The sequence below is a fragment of the Phocoena phocoena genome, chromosome 10 (genome assembly GCF_963924675.1).
Source record: "Phocoena phocoena chromosome 10, mPhoPho1.1, whole genome shotgun sequence".
In the NCBI taxonomy this organism is placed as follows: Eukaryota; Metazoa; Chordata; class Mammalia; order Artiodactyla; family Phocoenidae; genus Phocoena; species Phocoena phocoena.
In genome coordinates, this window is record NC_089228.1 from 82,609,301 (window position 1) to 82,624,738 (window position 15,438).

The 15,438-nt window shown below is 53.1% G+C and overlaps 1 protein-coding gene across 1 annotated transcript; it reads left to right on the forward strand.

Annotated features, from left to right (window-relative positions):
• The first annotated feature begins 329 nt into the window (after window positions 1-329).
• Window positions 330-15,421, forward strand: DHX16 (DEAH-box helicase 16). Its single transcript, XM_065886158.1, has 20 exons — window positions 330-695; window positions 2,256-2,506; window positions 2,603-2,765; window positions 3,062-3,118; window positions 6,154-6,408; window positions 6,596-6,799; window positions 6,879-7,070; window positions 7,710-7,820; window positions 7,993-8,108; window positions 9,808-10,018; window positions 10,209-10,307; window positions 10,419-10,571; window positions 12,206-12,346; window positions 12,538-12,700; window positions 12,797-12,915; window positions 13,028-13,095; window positions 13,820-13,982; window positions 14,089-14,250; window positions 14,501-14,674; window positions 15,193-15,421. The coding sequence occupies exons 1-20, from the start codon at window positions 489-491 to the stop codon at window positions 15,319-15,321; spliced, it is 3,138 nt and encodes a 1,045-aa protein (XP_065742230.1). The 5' UTR covers window positions 330-488; the 3' UTR covers window positions 15,322-15,421.
• The last annotated feature ends 17 nt before the right edge of the window (window positions 15,422-15,438 follow it).

The following is a 15,438-nucleotide window of genomic DNA, read 5'->3' on the forward strand; positions in this document are numbered from 1 at the left end:
TTCTATTTTTTATGTATCTTGTCTCCGCCCCCCTCAAGCCACTGTAAATTCTGTGAGGGACTTGTTTCTGATTTGTTCTTTGGTATATCCCCGGAACTAAAACTGCCTAGCACACATTAGGCTCTCAGCATTTGTGGAATGAAATGAGTGAGTGTAACACCCAGGAGTGACCAACAGAGGGCGAAAGAGAGATTCAGTGGGGGAGGAAATGAAAATGTTTTATCCTAAGCTTCGAGTACAATTCCGCAAGATTTGACTTCGCTCGGCCACCGTAGTGCTTAGGCCGGAAAAAGTGCAGCTACTTCCGGCTTCCGAGGTCCGGGAAGATTGCTTTGGGCTGTCGTAAACCGAACCCCCAGGTCCTAAGGCAGCTTCTTTGTGGAACAGAGGCTCCGGCCCGGGGCTTAAGGCCTCCGGGTGACCCGCCCGGCCGCCAGCAAGGCTGCTCGAGACACTTTCAGGGCCGGGAATAGGTAGCGTGAGTCGCCATGGCGACGCCGGCGGGGCTGGAGCGCTGGGTGCAAGACGAGCTGCACTCGGTGCTGGGACTGAGCGAGCGGCATGTGGCCCAGTTCCTCATCGGTACCGCGCAGCGCTGCGCCTCGGCAGAGGAGTTCGTGCAGCGCTTGAGAGACACCGATACCCTGGACGTCAGTGGGCCGGCCCGGGACTTCGCCTTGAGGCTCTGGACCAAGGTGCGGGGTGGGGGTGGGGGGCGGGCATGGGAGCGGCAGGAGAGGGGGTGGAGCGGGGGCGGCGCCCCCAGGTTATTTGTCCTGGTGAGGTCGGGCTAACTGTCCAACCGAGAATTAAGTAAGCTCAGTTCACCAGCATTTCTTCTTTGTCCGTTATCGCCTACGGGCTGGACGTCTACTTCCGTGGAGAAGATTGAGGATGGTTTAAGTGTGTTGGATTAAGCGCTATAGAGCAGTGTTTCTCAAACTTTAACAGGTACAGGATTCATCCAGGGCTTTTGTTAAAATGCGGGTTCCGATTCGGTAGGTCTGGGATGGATTCTTCGTTTCTTCATTTCTAACAAATCTAACAAGTTTACAGGTGATGGCTGGTGATCCATAGACCATCCTTTGAATAGCGAGGCTATAGAATAGATGTGTAGGCCCGTGCTGTGGAAGGGCAGAAGGGGTGGGAGTTGGGATCGGGAAAAGCAGACCCAAAGATCCCCTGGAATTTGTCAGGTAGAGAAGGGAGAACAGTACAGGTGTAAAGGTTAGCTCCTGGAAGACAAGACTGTATTTCTTTTTTTAATGAAATATTTTTAAAATAAATTTATTTATTTATTTTTGGCTGCGTTGGGTCTTTGTTGCTGCACGTGGGCCTTCTCTAGTTGCGGAAAGCAGGGGCTACTCTGCGTTGCGGTGTGTGGGATTCTCATTGCAGTGGCTTCTCGTTACAGAGCATGAGCTCTAGGCTCGCAGGCTTCAATAGTTGTGGCACGTGGGCTCAGTAGTTGTGGCTTGTGGGCTCTAGAGCGTCCACTCAGTAGTTTTGGTGCAGGGGCTTAGTTGCTCCGCGGCATGTGGGATCTTCCCAGACCAGGGCTCAAACCCATGTCCCCTACATTGGCAGGCGGATTCTTAACCACTGCGCCACCAGGGAAGCCCGACAAGACTGTATTTCTTGTCTTTGTATTCCTACCACCTAACTGCACCTTGCAGAATTAGAGCTTAGAAAGTATCCAGTAATACTAAAAGTGTTGAGCTTGTTCAGAGAATGGTGGATAACCTGGTGTGGATATCCCATAAGGTGCTTGGTGAGAAGTGAGGTTAGAATGTAAGGGATGGGAGGGTAGGAACTTTATGTTAATCTGTTTACCAGTGTATCCCTGGAGTCTGGTACAGTGCCAGGCCTCTGCACAACAATCCTGGCCAGTCCTTGGGTAGGAATGACTTAGTCATTGGGAAGAACAGAGGCTGAGCAGTTGAGAATTGGATATGAGAATGTAAACTCCGTGAGGGCAGGAGTTTTTGTCTCTTTATTTATCCCTGTATCCCTAGTACCTAGCAGTGGGTGCACGGGACAGGCTTCGATAAGTGTTTGTTAAATGAACCACTGAAAAGAAGTTTGGAAGCTGAGAGGTCCTATTCAGGCTGATGGACATGGTGTGAAGCCTTGGGGAAGAGAGAGGATGAAGGCCGGTTTAAGGTCAAGTTACTCCTTAAATTAGGAACAGCGCAGAGTAGGTGGGCAGGGATCAGGAGTTGGTCACACCCCCTTATCCTCTCCTCTTCTGACAGGTCCCAAGGAAGGCTGTGGTGGAAAAGCCAGCTCGGGCAGCAGAGCGAGAGGCCAGAGCCCTGCTGGAAAAGAACCAATCCTACAGGTTGCTGGAGGACAGTGAGGAGAGCAGCGAGGAGACTGTAGGCAGGGCCGGGAGCAGTCTCCGGAAGAAGCTGAAAAAACGGAAACACCTCAGGAAGAAACGTCAGGAGGAAGAGGAAGAAGAAGAGGAGGAAGACTTTTCTGAGAAAGGAAAGAGGAAGACACAGTAAGTCAGAAGTAGGGTGAGAGAGGATGGGGCAGGTGGATGATGGGACAGTAAGCCTCTGGATGCCCTTAGTTAATGCTCCGGGCTGGGCTGCAGGGGGAGTAAACAGCAGACGGAGAAGCCAGAGTCAGAGGATGAGTGGGAGCGGACAGAGCGAGAGCGCCTTCAGGACCTGGAGGAGCGCGATGCGTTCGCCGAGCGGGTTCGGCAGCGGGACAAGGACCGGACTCGCAACGTCCTGGAGCGGTCAGACAAGAAGGTGTGTAGAAGCAGCACGTCCCGTCAGTGCCCAGAAGATCCCTGGGTCCAGTGTGAGGTTGGGTGTGATTGCAGAAAGTGATCTCTGGGAAGACAAGGGGCTGCCTCCAGTGATCTGGTAATGTCTTTGGGTCTTTGGGCTAAGGTGGCTCTCTGCTGAACCTGCAGCCCCAGAGATTCCTCAGTGAAGGGGGAACATTTTTTTGGCTAGGGAACATCAGGATGATACCTGTGATTCTAGAAGGGCAGTGGCTGTGGGTGTGGGGACTCTTGGCCACTCTTGCCTTCTTCTCCTAGGCTTATGAAGAGGCTCAGAAGCGCCTCAAGATGGCTGAGGAAGACCGGAAAGCCATGGTGAGTCCCAGTGCCCAGGAAGACAAAAGGAAAGACTTACTGAAGGAGTGTGGTTAAGGATAGGGAGAAAGTGTGCACAGGAAGTGCAGTGGGGCTGCTGGTGGGGTGTTGGGTCTCTGGAGGAGGGGGCTCGGTCGACAGGAGCCTGCTGAGGGTGGATTAAGTTGTAGAGGGAAGAAAACGGCCCAGAAACCCTCTTTGACTCCTAGGATCAGATCACACTGTGTGTTAGTGAGGGGAGTGTGAGCTTTCCCTGTTCCTGAGACTTAAAGAGACGTACTCCAAAGGCAGCTGGGTGTTCAAGGGGCGGCTGCAGGACAGGGGCAGAGCAGAGTCCTGCTGCCCACGGGCATGCTGACCCCTGAGCTTGGGTACAGCATCTCCACATACCTTCTTACCACCTGATCCCTCCGTGCCCCACGGGGCCTTGTGATCTCCCACTGGTTTCCTGATTTGGTCTTCTCACTGCACGGGGACAGAGCCCTTGTAATTCATAAACTGGACTTGTTACGGGGTTAGCCTAGGTAGGGTTGCAGTTTTCCAAAGGTCTGGTCTTCCCATTAAGTCACACTTAGATTTCCCCAAAGAATTTTGAGGCTCTTGGTGTCCTGAAAATGGCCTAGTGGCCATCAGCTCTCTCCTGACATATCCATCTCAGCTCACACCCCACAAAGTGACTGTGGCCAGACTTCTGAGACATCTCTCGTTGCTGGTGTAGTGTTTTTACTTTCCTGAATTTTTCTTTTCTTTTTCAATTATGAAAATTTTCAGACAAATAGGAAAGTTGAAAGAATAGTATAAGGCAATTTTAAAAAATTTTTATTTATTTATTTATTTATATTTTGGCTGAGTTGGGTCTTTGTTGCTGCGCGTGGGCTTTCTCTAGTTGCAGCGATGGGGGGCTATTCTTCATTATGGTGTGCGGCCTTCTCATTGCGGTGGCTTCTCTTGTTGCGGATCATGGGCTGTAGGCATACAGGCTTCAGTAGTTGTGGCGTGTGGGCTCTAGAGTGCAGGCTCAGTAGTTGTGGCGCACGGGCTTAGTTGCTCTGTGGTATGTGGGATCTTCCCAGACCAGGGCTCGAACCTGTGTTCCCTGCATTGGCAGGCGGATTCTTACCCTTGCGCCACCAGAGAAGTCCCTGCAATGCCTATGTAAATGGTGGCTTTTTTCTTTTCCTCTCTTTTTGAACCATTTAAAAGTTTTAGACATCATGGCATTTTGTCCCATCAGCATGTACCTGGTAAGATATTTCTCTAAAACCACAGTGCCTTTGTCACACCCGGGCAGATGTTTCTCATATATCAACCAAGAACCTGCCTACAGTAAGATTTCTCCAGTTACCCCAAAATGTCTTTAATAACTGCTTTTTGCAAACTGGAATCCAGTCAGGGTTCACGCATTGCATTTGGTTGTTAGGTTTCTTCAGTTTGTTTCATTTCCCCCTTCTCTCTCTTTCTTTCTGTCTCATCTTGTACCGTGTCCTACATTCTGGATTTATCTGATCCTTATCTTGTGGTATTAAGTTCTGTCCCAGTGCTTTCTTTAAAGTGGAAATTGGGTCCACAGCTTGCTTGACTCAGATTAAACAGCTGTGGCAGCAACACCTCTTGGGTGGTGATGTGCACGTCATATCAGGGGGACACACTGTCCAGCTGTGTGCGCATTAGTGCTGGTATCCTTCCTGCCAACAGCCTCTCAGCTGATGGTTTAGCAACCACTGCTAATCCTTTCCTGAATCGCTTATGTCATGGGGGATTGCAAAGTGGTGATTTGTGGATCCTGACATTCCTTCTACATTTATCGGCTAGCCTTTTTATATAAAGAAGAACTTTTCCTCAACAACAAGGAATGGGCTACAGTGCCTTCCTCAAAGTGAGGGCAAATGCTTAATTGTTTCCTTTTAATTACTAATTTTCAGAGTAAAGAGTCTGCTGTAATATTCACCTCACCGGTGACAGAAGTTTTTTTCCTGTTGTTTGTACGCATGTCATGTTGGACTCATGAATTTTTATTTCTCAGTATTTTATAATTGCATATCATTATTCTTTTTGATGCTCAAATTGTCCTGATTTCTTGCCCATATTTTAAAAAGACATCCATCTGCCTCACCCATCAGGCCAGGCCGAAGGAGTATTTATTTGATTGTGGTACTCAGATCAGGTCATGAGCATAAACTCCATTTTAAGACGTGATAGAACAAACAAGAAAAACCAAGCAATTAAATCAAATCAGGGCCCCCAAGGGGAGGGCAGCAGTGGGGTTTTGTCACTGCAGTAGAGGAGCTTGTTGTGAACACAGGGAAGATTGTGTTGCCACAGTGGGAGGGCTTAGGGTTAGGGTCCAGAAAGGCCTTCAGCATGTGGCCAGTCTTCTGTCATCCACAGTGTGCCCTGAAAAGCCTGTATTGAAAGGAAACACGTAGAAGCCAAATGACCCATTGTCTGAGGGGGAGAAGTTAGTCCCTGAGCTAAACATCCCTCATTACATTTTGCCTCACAGAACCACTCTCTGATGCTTCCAACCTTTTTGTGTGTAATTTATTTTTCCCTTTTCCTCAAACTGCAGTCATTTGGTTCAAGACTGGGGAGCATATCACTGGGGAGGAAGAATACCTATTTTTGGCTCACGCAGGGTTTCCAACTGTCTCAGTTGTTTTCAGTTTGAGACCTGTGCTTCCAAATGCTGGTATCAGCTGTTATGTTTTTCCCCTTTCCACTAAGTCGAATAAAACAGCAAGAGTACAATATAAAATATGCACATAATCACCTTAGCTCTAGTGAATTTATATTGGCACAGATGGTCAGGCTGCCTGGAAGGACGTCCAGCTGGGTCCTCCTGCTGGAAGGCAGCGTGTGGGCCCAGCGTTGGGCATGTTGTCAGTCGCGTTGTCCAGTGCAGAGGGAAGGAAGGTAGAGGACACATCTTTAGGTTCTCTTGCCGGCCTGTCGGAGGTTGTCACTCTTAGGGGTATGTGAGGAAAAGGGTCACTCTTCCAGCGAGAAGAGGCTCTGACTGCCCTGGGCTGACCCAGGTCCCTGAGCTGCGGAAGAAATCCCGCCGAGAATACCTGGCCAAGCGGGAGCGCGAGAAGCTTGAGGACCTGGAGGCCGAGCTGGTGGACGAGGAGTTCCTCTTTGGGGATGTGGAGCTGAGCCAACATGAGCGGCGCGAGCTCAGATACAAGCGGCGAGTGCGGGATCTGGCCCGGGAGTACCGGGCGGCTGGGGAGCAGGAGAAGCTGGAGGCCACCAATCGCTACCACATGCCCGAGGAGACGCGAGGACAGGTGAGGCGAGGGGGTTACCGCTTCAGCCCCGGTGCCCGAGCAGATGGGAGGGAAGGCTTCCGGGGCTTAGGCGGTGGCTTGGCTGGCCCCTTCCTTGTCTTGCCTTTCTCTGGGGGCGGGGGTAGCGGCTGGGGAGGGAGTGCTGGGCAGAGAGGGCAGCTCTGTCTCCACGTGCCCCTCTCTTTAGCCAGCACGAGCGGTGGATCTAGTGGAGGAGGAGTCCGGTGCCCCTGGGGAGGAGCAGCGGCGCTGGGAGGAGGCCCGGCTTGGGGCAGCGTCCCTGAAGTTTGGGGCCCGAGATGCTGCCTCCCAGGAGCCCAAGTATCAGCTGGTGCTGGAGGAAGAGGAGACCATCGAGTTCGTCCGGGCCACTCAGCTCCAGGGTGATGAGGTGAGGGGGTGGGCGCTGGGATGTCCCGAGGAGTGTGGGAGCCAGCCCTGAAACTCATAGCCCTTCTCCTCCTTCTCAGGAGCCGTCAGCCCCACCCGTTCCAACCCAGGCCCAGCAGAAGGAGTCCATCCAGGTCGTCCGCCGCAGCCTCCCGGTGTTCCCGTTCCGCGAGGAGCTGCTGGCCGCCATTGCTAGTCATCAGGTCCTCATCATCGAAGGCGAGACAGGCTCGGGCAAGACCACCCAAATCCCACAGTACCTCTTTGAGGAGGTATGGCAGCCTCAGCCTCCGCTGGCACTGACCAACACAGTCCTGTCAGGTCCTTTACGTGGGATTTTGAGTAGTCACTTTCCTTCTGTATTTCAGTCCTTTAGTCTTTTCTGCTAAGTGGTGAGGTTCTCGAGAATAAGGACCACACCCTTTTCATGCTTCTGTTCTCACTTCCTGCCACGGTGTCCATGCCTGATAGGTGTTCTGTAGGTTAGTGTTGGAAGGAGGTATAGACGGTTAGATGGTGGCGTGTGGGTGTGAACATGGACCCCGCTCCACCAGCCCGGCCTCTGCTCCTCCTCAGGGCCAAGGAATGAGGAGTGAAAAGACTTTTCCTGCTTTTTTACCTTCCCTTGATCCCCTTGCTTTTGGGTCTGCCCAGCCGGTCAGTCCTTTTCCAGCTTGAATCTCGCATAGCCCCGAACTTGATGACCCAAAGGGCTGGGACTGCCTAGGGCTGGGTGAGGACCCTTTGTGGGCCCTGGGTCTGCCATCCTACCTGTTTGCCCTTCTTGTCTGGTTTTCTGCTCTGTCTGTTTCTCTGTTCCCCCTGCCCTGCATTTCCAACTTCTCTGAATTGCTGGGCCCCAGCTGCATATTTGTCAAAAGGAAAGCCTCCTCTTTCTTCTTGTCATGCAGGGTTACACAAAGAAAGGTGTGAAGATTGCCTGCACCCAGCCCCGGAGAGTGGCAGCCATGAGTGTGGCTGCCCGAGTGGCCCGGGAGATGGGTGTGAAGCTTGGGAATGAGGTGAGATCTGTGGGGACCGAGGGACGAGGGGAGCCCCTAGGGTCTGGGACTCAGCCCCCGCTGCCTGCAGGTCCCCTCAACCTCCACCGGTCCAGGTGCTCACCCTTGTCCCTTTGCCCTCCCTTCTGGGGGCAACAGCCCAACTGTCGATCACTAATGGCCCACATGACAGGTCGGCTACAGCATCCGCTTTGAGGACTGCACATCAGAGCGAACTGTCCTGCGCTACATGACGGATGGGATGCTTCTCCGGGAGTTCCTCTCTGAGCCTGACCTTGCGAGTTACAGGTATGCACGGACCCCCCAGCTCCCACGAGAGGGGGTGCTGCCCGCCTTCACCTCCCTCCGGTCTGCTGCCCTCCTGTTCTTCAGTACCCTCCTTTATCTCCTTTAATCTTTGGCTTTTCCCTCCTATCTTCCCACCTGGCCATTTTGGCCATTGTCTTCTCTTCTGATTTATCCACCAGTTCTTTTTTCTTAAATTATTTATTTATCTATTTTTGGCTGTGTTGGGTCTTCATTGCTGCGCACGGGCTTTCTCTAGCTGTGGCGAGCAGGGGCTACTCTTCGTTGTGGTGCGCGGGCTTCTCATTGCGGTGGCTTCTCTTGTTGTGGAGCACGGGCTCTAGGTGCATGGGCTTCAGTAGTTGTAGCACGTGGGCTTAGTAGTTGTGGCTCCTGCACTCTATAGAGCGCAGGCTCAGTAGTTGTGGCGCATGGGCTTAGTTGCTCCACGGCATGTGGGATCTCCCTGGACCAGGGTCTGAACCTGTGTCCCCTGCCTTGGCAGGCGGATTCTTAACCACTGCGCTACCTGGGAAGTCCTGTCCACCAGTTTTTGAATCTTTATGGTTCGAACAGTCTTATAACTGAGATGGGCCCGGAGGGTAGAAGAGGCTACAGAGAAAGCCTTTCTGTGTCTCCCCAGTTGTTCCCAGAGTTCAGAAAACAACCAGGATGGTAGAATGGTGCTGTGGCTACTTGAGAAGCCACGTGAAGACCACTTGCAAAAACTTAGAATGTTCAGCTTGGCGGGGAAAACTCAGACATCCTGGTTCCCTCTAAATATGTGAAGGGCTATTATTACATGAGAAAGGGACCAGACTTGTTTTATTTGACCCCAGAGAGCACAGCTAGGAGCCATGGGGGAGGTTACAGGGAGGCGGATTTCAGATCAATACCGACAAGCCATAGTGTGGCAGAGATGGCGGGGGCTGTCAGAGTGCTTGCGCCCTGACTCTTAAGCCTCTGGCCCACATCTTGGAGTGGCTTGATCTGTGAATAATGAGTTCTCAGTGCCGGCATTGGCCAAGCAGGGGTTGGATGAGCATGTCTTGTGGGGGAGAAGTGATTCATGGATGGGATGAGGGTGGAGCCAGGCCAGCTGAGCAGTACTTGCCTTTTCAGCTCTTAGGAGACTGGATTTCTGGTCCTAGAAGGTTACACTGGAGCAATGGGACAGATATGATTTGGTCCTTTTCTCAGAGGAAAAACCTCTGAGAACCCATGGAGGCCACCTAATGCGAGAGTGTTCAGGCTGTGGGGTTTTCCCATCACGCCAGCCTGCTTTGTGAAATGGCTGAGGACTTCACCATCATGGTCACAGTTAGGCACAAAGGGTTGAAGTGGGGGATGAGCTCCTGCGGGCTTGGCAGGAAATCCAAAGACTAGAGCAAGGAGAAAGAAGGTGACACACATATAGCTAAGTTACGAGGAGACCAAGAAGCCTGCAGAGTCCTCTCAGGTTGGGGTGGGAGGGCTCATCCGGCCCCTCTCTCCAGAAAGAGGCATCAGGGTCAATCAGGGATGCACGGCAGGTGCCCCAGAGGACCCCGGGAGCTTCGGGGCTGTTCACATCATGGTGCTTCAGGTCTGTCTGTTCCTTCCTGGCCAGGCTGGGGGCCTGTCCTCTCATCCGGTGACCCCAGCGTCCCCTCCTGCATTACCCACCTCCCCTTGCTCACTGGTGACCCCGTTCCTTCCTCAGCGTGGTGATGGTGGATGAGGCCCACGAACGGACCCTGCACACAGACATTCTCTTTGGGTTGATCAAGGATGTTGCTCGATTCCGACCTGAGCTCAAAGTCCTGGTGGCTTCAGCCACACTGGACACTGCCCGCTTTTCCACCTTCTTTGATGATGCCCCCGTCTTCCGGATCCCTGGACGCAGGTTTCCAGTTGACATCTTCTATACCAAGGTGCCCCCTCAGGGAGGTTGGGCTTAAGAGTGAAGGCAGTGGAGCCTTTGAAGGAGATTGTCCCAAGGAGGGGAGGACGGGATGGAGAGTCCAAAGGGAAACTGGGGTAAAGTGTATGTCGAGCTGGGAGGAGAGGAAGGGATTTGCCTGAGCAGGTGGCCTTCCTGCGGCCCTGCCTCCTCCCCCACAGGCCCCGGAGGCAGACTACCTGGAGGCCTGCGTGGTGTCTGTGCTACAGATTCACGTGACCCAGCCCCCGGGCGACATCCTGGTGTTCCTGACGGGACAGGTGCGTGATGTGGGGCGGGTGTGTGATGTGTGAACCCCAGGGGAAGACAGGGCTGGCAGGTCAGCCTCTCGTGACTCTGGGTCCCACACAGCTCTCCCCACCCAAATCCAGGAGGAGATTGAGGCTGCCTGTGAGATGCTCCAGGATCGCTGCCGCCGCCTGGGCTCCAAAATCCGGGAGCTCCTGGTGCTGCCCATTTACGCCAACCTGCCTTCCGATATGCAGGCGCGGATCTTCCAGCCCACGCCCCCTGGGGCACGGAAGGTCAGTTGGAGAAACCCACATTCTTCACCCCTGTGGTTCACGCAACTAGTAGTGAAAAGGAAAGTGTGTGCCTGCCCTGTGCAAGGTGTGTCATGGGCACTGGTGCAGCTGCGAGGCGGGGTGGCAGTTCCTTGCCTCTGGAGCTGGAGAGAGAGGGTGATGACAGCGGGAATGGCGAGATAGCCAAATGTGTGATCCAGAAAGTGAGCGTGGTAGAGGTACAGAGGAGAAGGGAGGCCCTTGGTGTGCCAGGAGGTGGGATTTGGTCTGGAGGATCTTTAGGGAAGATGATGGGGGAATATCAGAGGAAGGCTTAAGGGGTGTCTGAAGTCAGAGTACTCCAGCAGGCTTAGGGGAAGGCTCACATGGTGAAGTAGTGGGAGACAGGCTAAAAACAACTTTGAATGGTGATTAGAGAGGGCCTTTGATGGCAGGAGGAAGAGTGTGGACTTTAGACCAGTTAGTGGCCATCAAAGGATTTTGAGCAAAGATGTAACTTTTCATTCAACAAATATTTAAAGAGTTCCTCCCGCGTTCCAGGTACTGTTCTAGGGGATGAGGATACAGCAATGAACAACACAAGTCGCTAGCCTCCTGGAGTTTAGTCTAATGTAAGTTAGGAGACAGTGAGCACATGAACGCCTGATATCGATTCGTGGCAAATGCTCTGAAGAGGCACAGTGCGGCACGGGAATACAGAGGCTGACCCCGGGGTGTCAGGAGAGGAATGGCAGGAAGGGATTTTCCTTAGGGTGTAGGGAAGGCCTCTCCCTCTCTGATAAGGTGAGAGTGAAGCTGGGGCCTCACCCAGGCCAGGGAAGGAGCCAGGCTGACATCTGGGAGAAGAGCACGCCAAGTAGAGGGAATAGCGCACGAGGAGGGCAGGCGTGAGGATGGGGCGGCTGTGAGGATGGGCGTGAGGTGAGCTCAGCAGTGGGCAGGGATGGAGCGAGGAGCCCTGGTGCTAGGAGGTGAGATCAGGAAAGTAGCCAGGGCCTGGAGGACTCAGGGCCTGAAGGGGTTTGGATGTGATTCTCAGGTAGGGTGGGAGGCCGCTGATGGATGGCGGGGAGTGATGTGACAGGCTCACATTTTAAAAGGACCATTCTGGATGCCGTGTAACCAGGGCTAGGAGTAGAGCAGGGAGACTAATCAGGGGGCTGTCGTAGGGAGTAACGTGTAAAGGTGAATATGAAAGTGACAGTGGGGCTTCCCTCGAGGTCCAGTGGTTAGGACTCCACGCTTCCACTGCAGGGGTCGCGGGTTTGATCCCTGATTGGGGGAACTAAGATCCCACATGCTGTGCGGTGCAGACAAAAACTAAAAAACAAATTAAAAAAAAAAAAAAGTGACAGTGGGGAAGATGGGGCCGGAACCTGACACCCCCAGCTCCCACCTCTGAAAAAACCCCTGAACCCCCTTCATTTCCTTTCCTGTCCTTTCCGCCTTATGCCCTGCTAATCCCCATATCTCCCCTCTTCTACTGGCCTGTCCCCCTCTCCCGACCTTGGCCACAAATCTCCTCAGCTCCTGCTCCTTTGCACCTGTTCGTCTACTCCGCGTATTCCAGAATTACTTCCTCTGGGTAACTAGGTGGGTGGGATTTACCGGCAATCCCACATCCTCTCATTCAGGTAGTTGTGGCAACGAACATCGCCGAGACCTCGCTCACCATCGAGGGCATCATTTACGTGCTGGACCCGGGGTTCTGTAAGCAGAAGAGCTACAACCCGCGCACGGGCATGGAATCGCTCACCGTCACACCCTGCAGCAAGGTTGGCCTGGGCTTGAGCAGGGTCTCCACGGGGCGAGGGGGAGAACAGGCCAGCTCAGAAGCGGTGGAGGCTGCTTAGAGCAAGGGGGATTAGCGGTCCACACCCTCCCAGATTTCTTGCAGAAATACTGCCCTTTCTCTTTTCCATCACCAGATGGTCCGTGGGCCTCACAAATTGTCCTTTCTTTCCAGGCCTCAGCCAGTCAGCGAGCTGGTCGGGCGGGTCGGGTGGCTGCAGGGAAGTGCTTCCGCCTGTATACCGCCTGGGCCTATCAGCACGAGCTGGAAGAAACCACAGTGCCCGAGATTCAGAGGACCAGCCTGGGCAACGTCGTGTTGCTGCTCAAGAGTTTAGGTGACTGGGGTCCCCCAGTCCTCCTGAGACAGAAGGGGTGGGGCTAGCTTGTGCTTGTGAAGGGACTCTGTTCTACCCCCTCACATCTTTCTCCAGGGATCCACGACCTAATGCACTTTGATTTCCTGGACCCTCCGCCATATGAGACCCTGCTGCTGGCTTTGGAGCAGCTGTACGCGCTGGGGGCCCTCAACCACCTTGGGGAGCTCACCACGGTGAGGTGGGAGGGCGGCAGGCTGGGGCAGGAGGAAGGCTGGGGTGACCCCTCGAGAGTTGGAGGGACACCTGAGGGAGGAGTGGCCTCAACTCTGTCTTTCCTCTCCTTAGTCTGGTCGAAAGATGGCAGAGCTGCCGGTGGACCCCATGCTGTCTAAAATGATCCTGGCCTCTGAGAAGTAAGCCCCTGACTCGGCCGGGCCCCCAGCACACACACTGGCCCTGCCTCTTTCTGTCTCTGGAGCCGTCTTTGTGATCTTGCTTTTTCTCTCCGCCACATTCTTCTTTAACAAATAACGAGTCATTAGATAAGTTTTATTGCCCCTCTTGAGGCCCACAGGGATCAGTAAGACACTGTCCTGTCTTCGGTTATGATTATCAGAGGCGTGAAATTGACAAGCGTGTAGAAAATTTGGGGGCATGAATGAAAGTGGAAGATTCTCCATCGTGAGGAGTGCTGAGTGAGGGCTGCTTTGGGGACTTACTCATTCCTAAGGTTTCAGACTAGAGCATTTAGAAACAGCTGTGGAGGGACCGCCTTTAAATGCCCTTCCTCTGCTATGGTTGAGGTTAAATGTCATTACATGAACTTAAAGGGATTGCTGTAGTGTGCACCTTCGTACTGCAGAACCCGCAGAGGGCCCTGGTGCCTTCCTGCCCCTGCCTCCCTGGATCTCTCTCCTGTTAACCGTTTTATCTGTAACCTGACCCTCACCTCCTTCACCCCCATACCGTTGCCCCTGCCACCAAAATCAATCTACTCTCTGATTTGTAGCCGTTAGCCCAACTTGCTGTCCCCACGTGAGGACATCCACCACACAGCGATCACTTTCCTCCTCACTGTGCCTGTTCCTGTTGCTGTGTCTCGCTTTGAACTCCCATGCCTTTCCCTTCCTGCCCCAGGTACAGCTGTTCGGAGGAGATCCTGACAGTGGCTGCCATGCTCTCTGTCAACAACTCCATCTTCTACCGACCCAAGGACAAGGTCGTCCATGCCGACAATGCTCGTGTCAACTTCTTCCTCCCTGGTGGGGACCACCTGGTTCTGCTGAACGTTTATACACAGGTCACTGGGCTTGGGTGAGTGGGAGTGAGGGGGACGTGGGGGACTCTGGTTCCGCTGTATACTTAACAGCCCCTCTTCCCCCCCTCTTTTTCAACCCTTTTCACAGTGGGCTGAGAGTGGTTACTCTTCCCAGTGGTGCTATGAGAACTTTGTACAGTTCAGATCGATGCGCCGAGCCCGGGATGTGCGGGAACAGCTGGAGGGGCTCCTGGAACGCGTGGAAGTCGGTCTCAGTTCCTGCCAGGGGGACTATATCCGTGTCCGAAAGGTCAGCGTTTCTAGTCTGCTGCTGTCCACGCAGTGTCTCCCGAGGAGCAAGCTTCTCCTCTGGGGCCAGTGGCCTGAGAACGTGCCCCTTCCCCTGTGGAAGGTGTGCTCTCCCTGTGCTTTCTTTCCGGACCACTGAAAGGCCCTTACCTTTCTAGTTCTCCCAAAACCTGAACTAAAAAGGCAGTGAGTGCTGAGGGTCCATGGACGCCTGCCTTTCCCACTGACTTCCTTTCCCACCTGCTCCACAGGCCATCACTGCTGGTTACTTTTACCACACAGCACGGTTGACTCGCAGCGGCTACCGCACGGTGAAACAGCAGCAGACGGTGTTCATTCATCCCAACTCTTCCCTCTTTGAGGAACAGCCACGCTGGTTGCTCTACCACGAACTTGTCTTGACCACCAAAGAGTTCATGAGACAGGTGAGGGGACCTTGCCCTGCCCAGGCAGGTGGGTTGTGTGGGAGATGGTATCCTGGCAAGCTAAAAACCCAGGTTCAAGTTGCTGGGACTGGCAGAGAAACAGGAAAGCACCTTGGTTTAAGGTAGGATAAGGTTGGAATGCATCCTTTCTAACAGCTGTCTCAGCATCTACTAAGATCTGAGAACTGTTTATTCACTCACTAAGTATTTGAATGCCCATTGTCTCAGTGTTTCAGGTGCCGGGGTGATGATGAACAAAGCAGATATGAGCTCCACCCTGAGTGTATTTCAGTCTTTATGTTCAGGCTTTTGTTTAGGGTTAGCTTACTTGTGCTCTTGAATAGCATATAGAGACGTGTGTCTGCCCCTGGGATCCAGAGTATTAGAGCCAGGTACCATTTCACCTAGCCCTGCAGTCAAAGGGGAAAGAAGAGAACCTTCTTTTAAATCACACAAACACATCAGAAACTAGGTTGGACAGAAGGGAGCCCTGCTGATGTTTTTCTCTTCCCTTCCAGGTATTGGAGATTGAGAGCAGTTGGCTTCTGGAGGTGGCTCCCCACTATTACAAGGCCAAGGAGCTAGAAGATCCCCATGCTAAGAAAATGCCCAGAAAAGTAGGCAAGACACGAGAGGAGCTAGGGTAAAGAGCAGAGAACATAACAGAACAAACAGAACGTTAACACCAGCTCCTTTTCCTTCTGTACATTATTTAATATCTATTAATAAAAATATTTTTAGAGTAAAGCTATGGGGAACCTTAG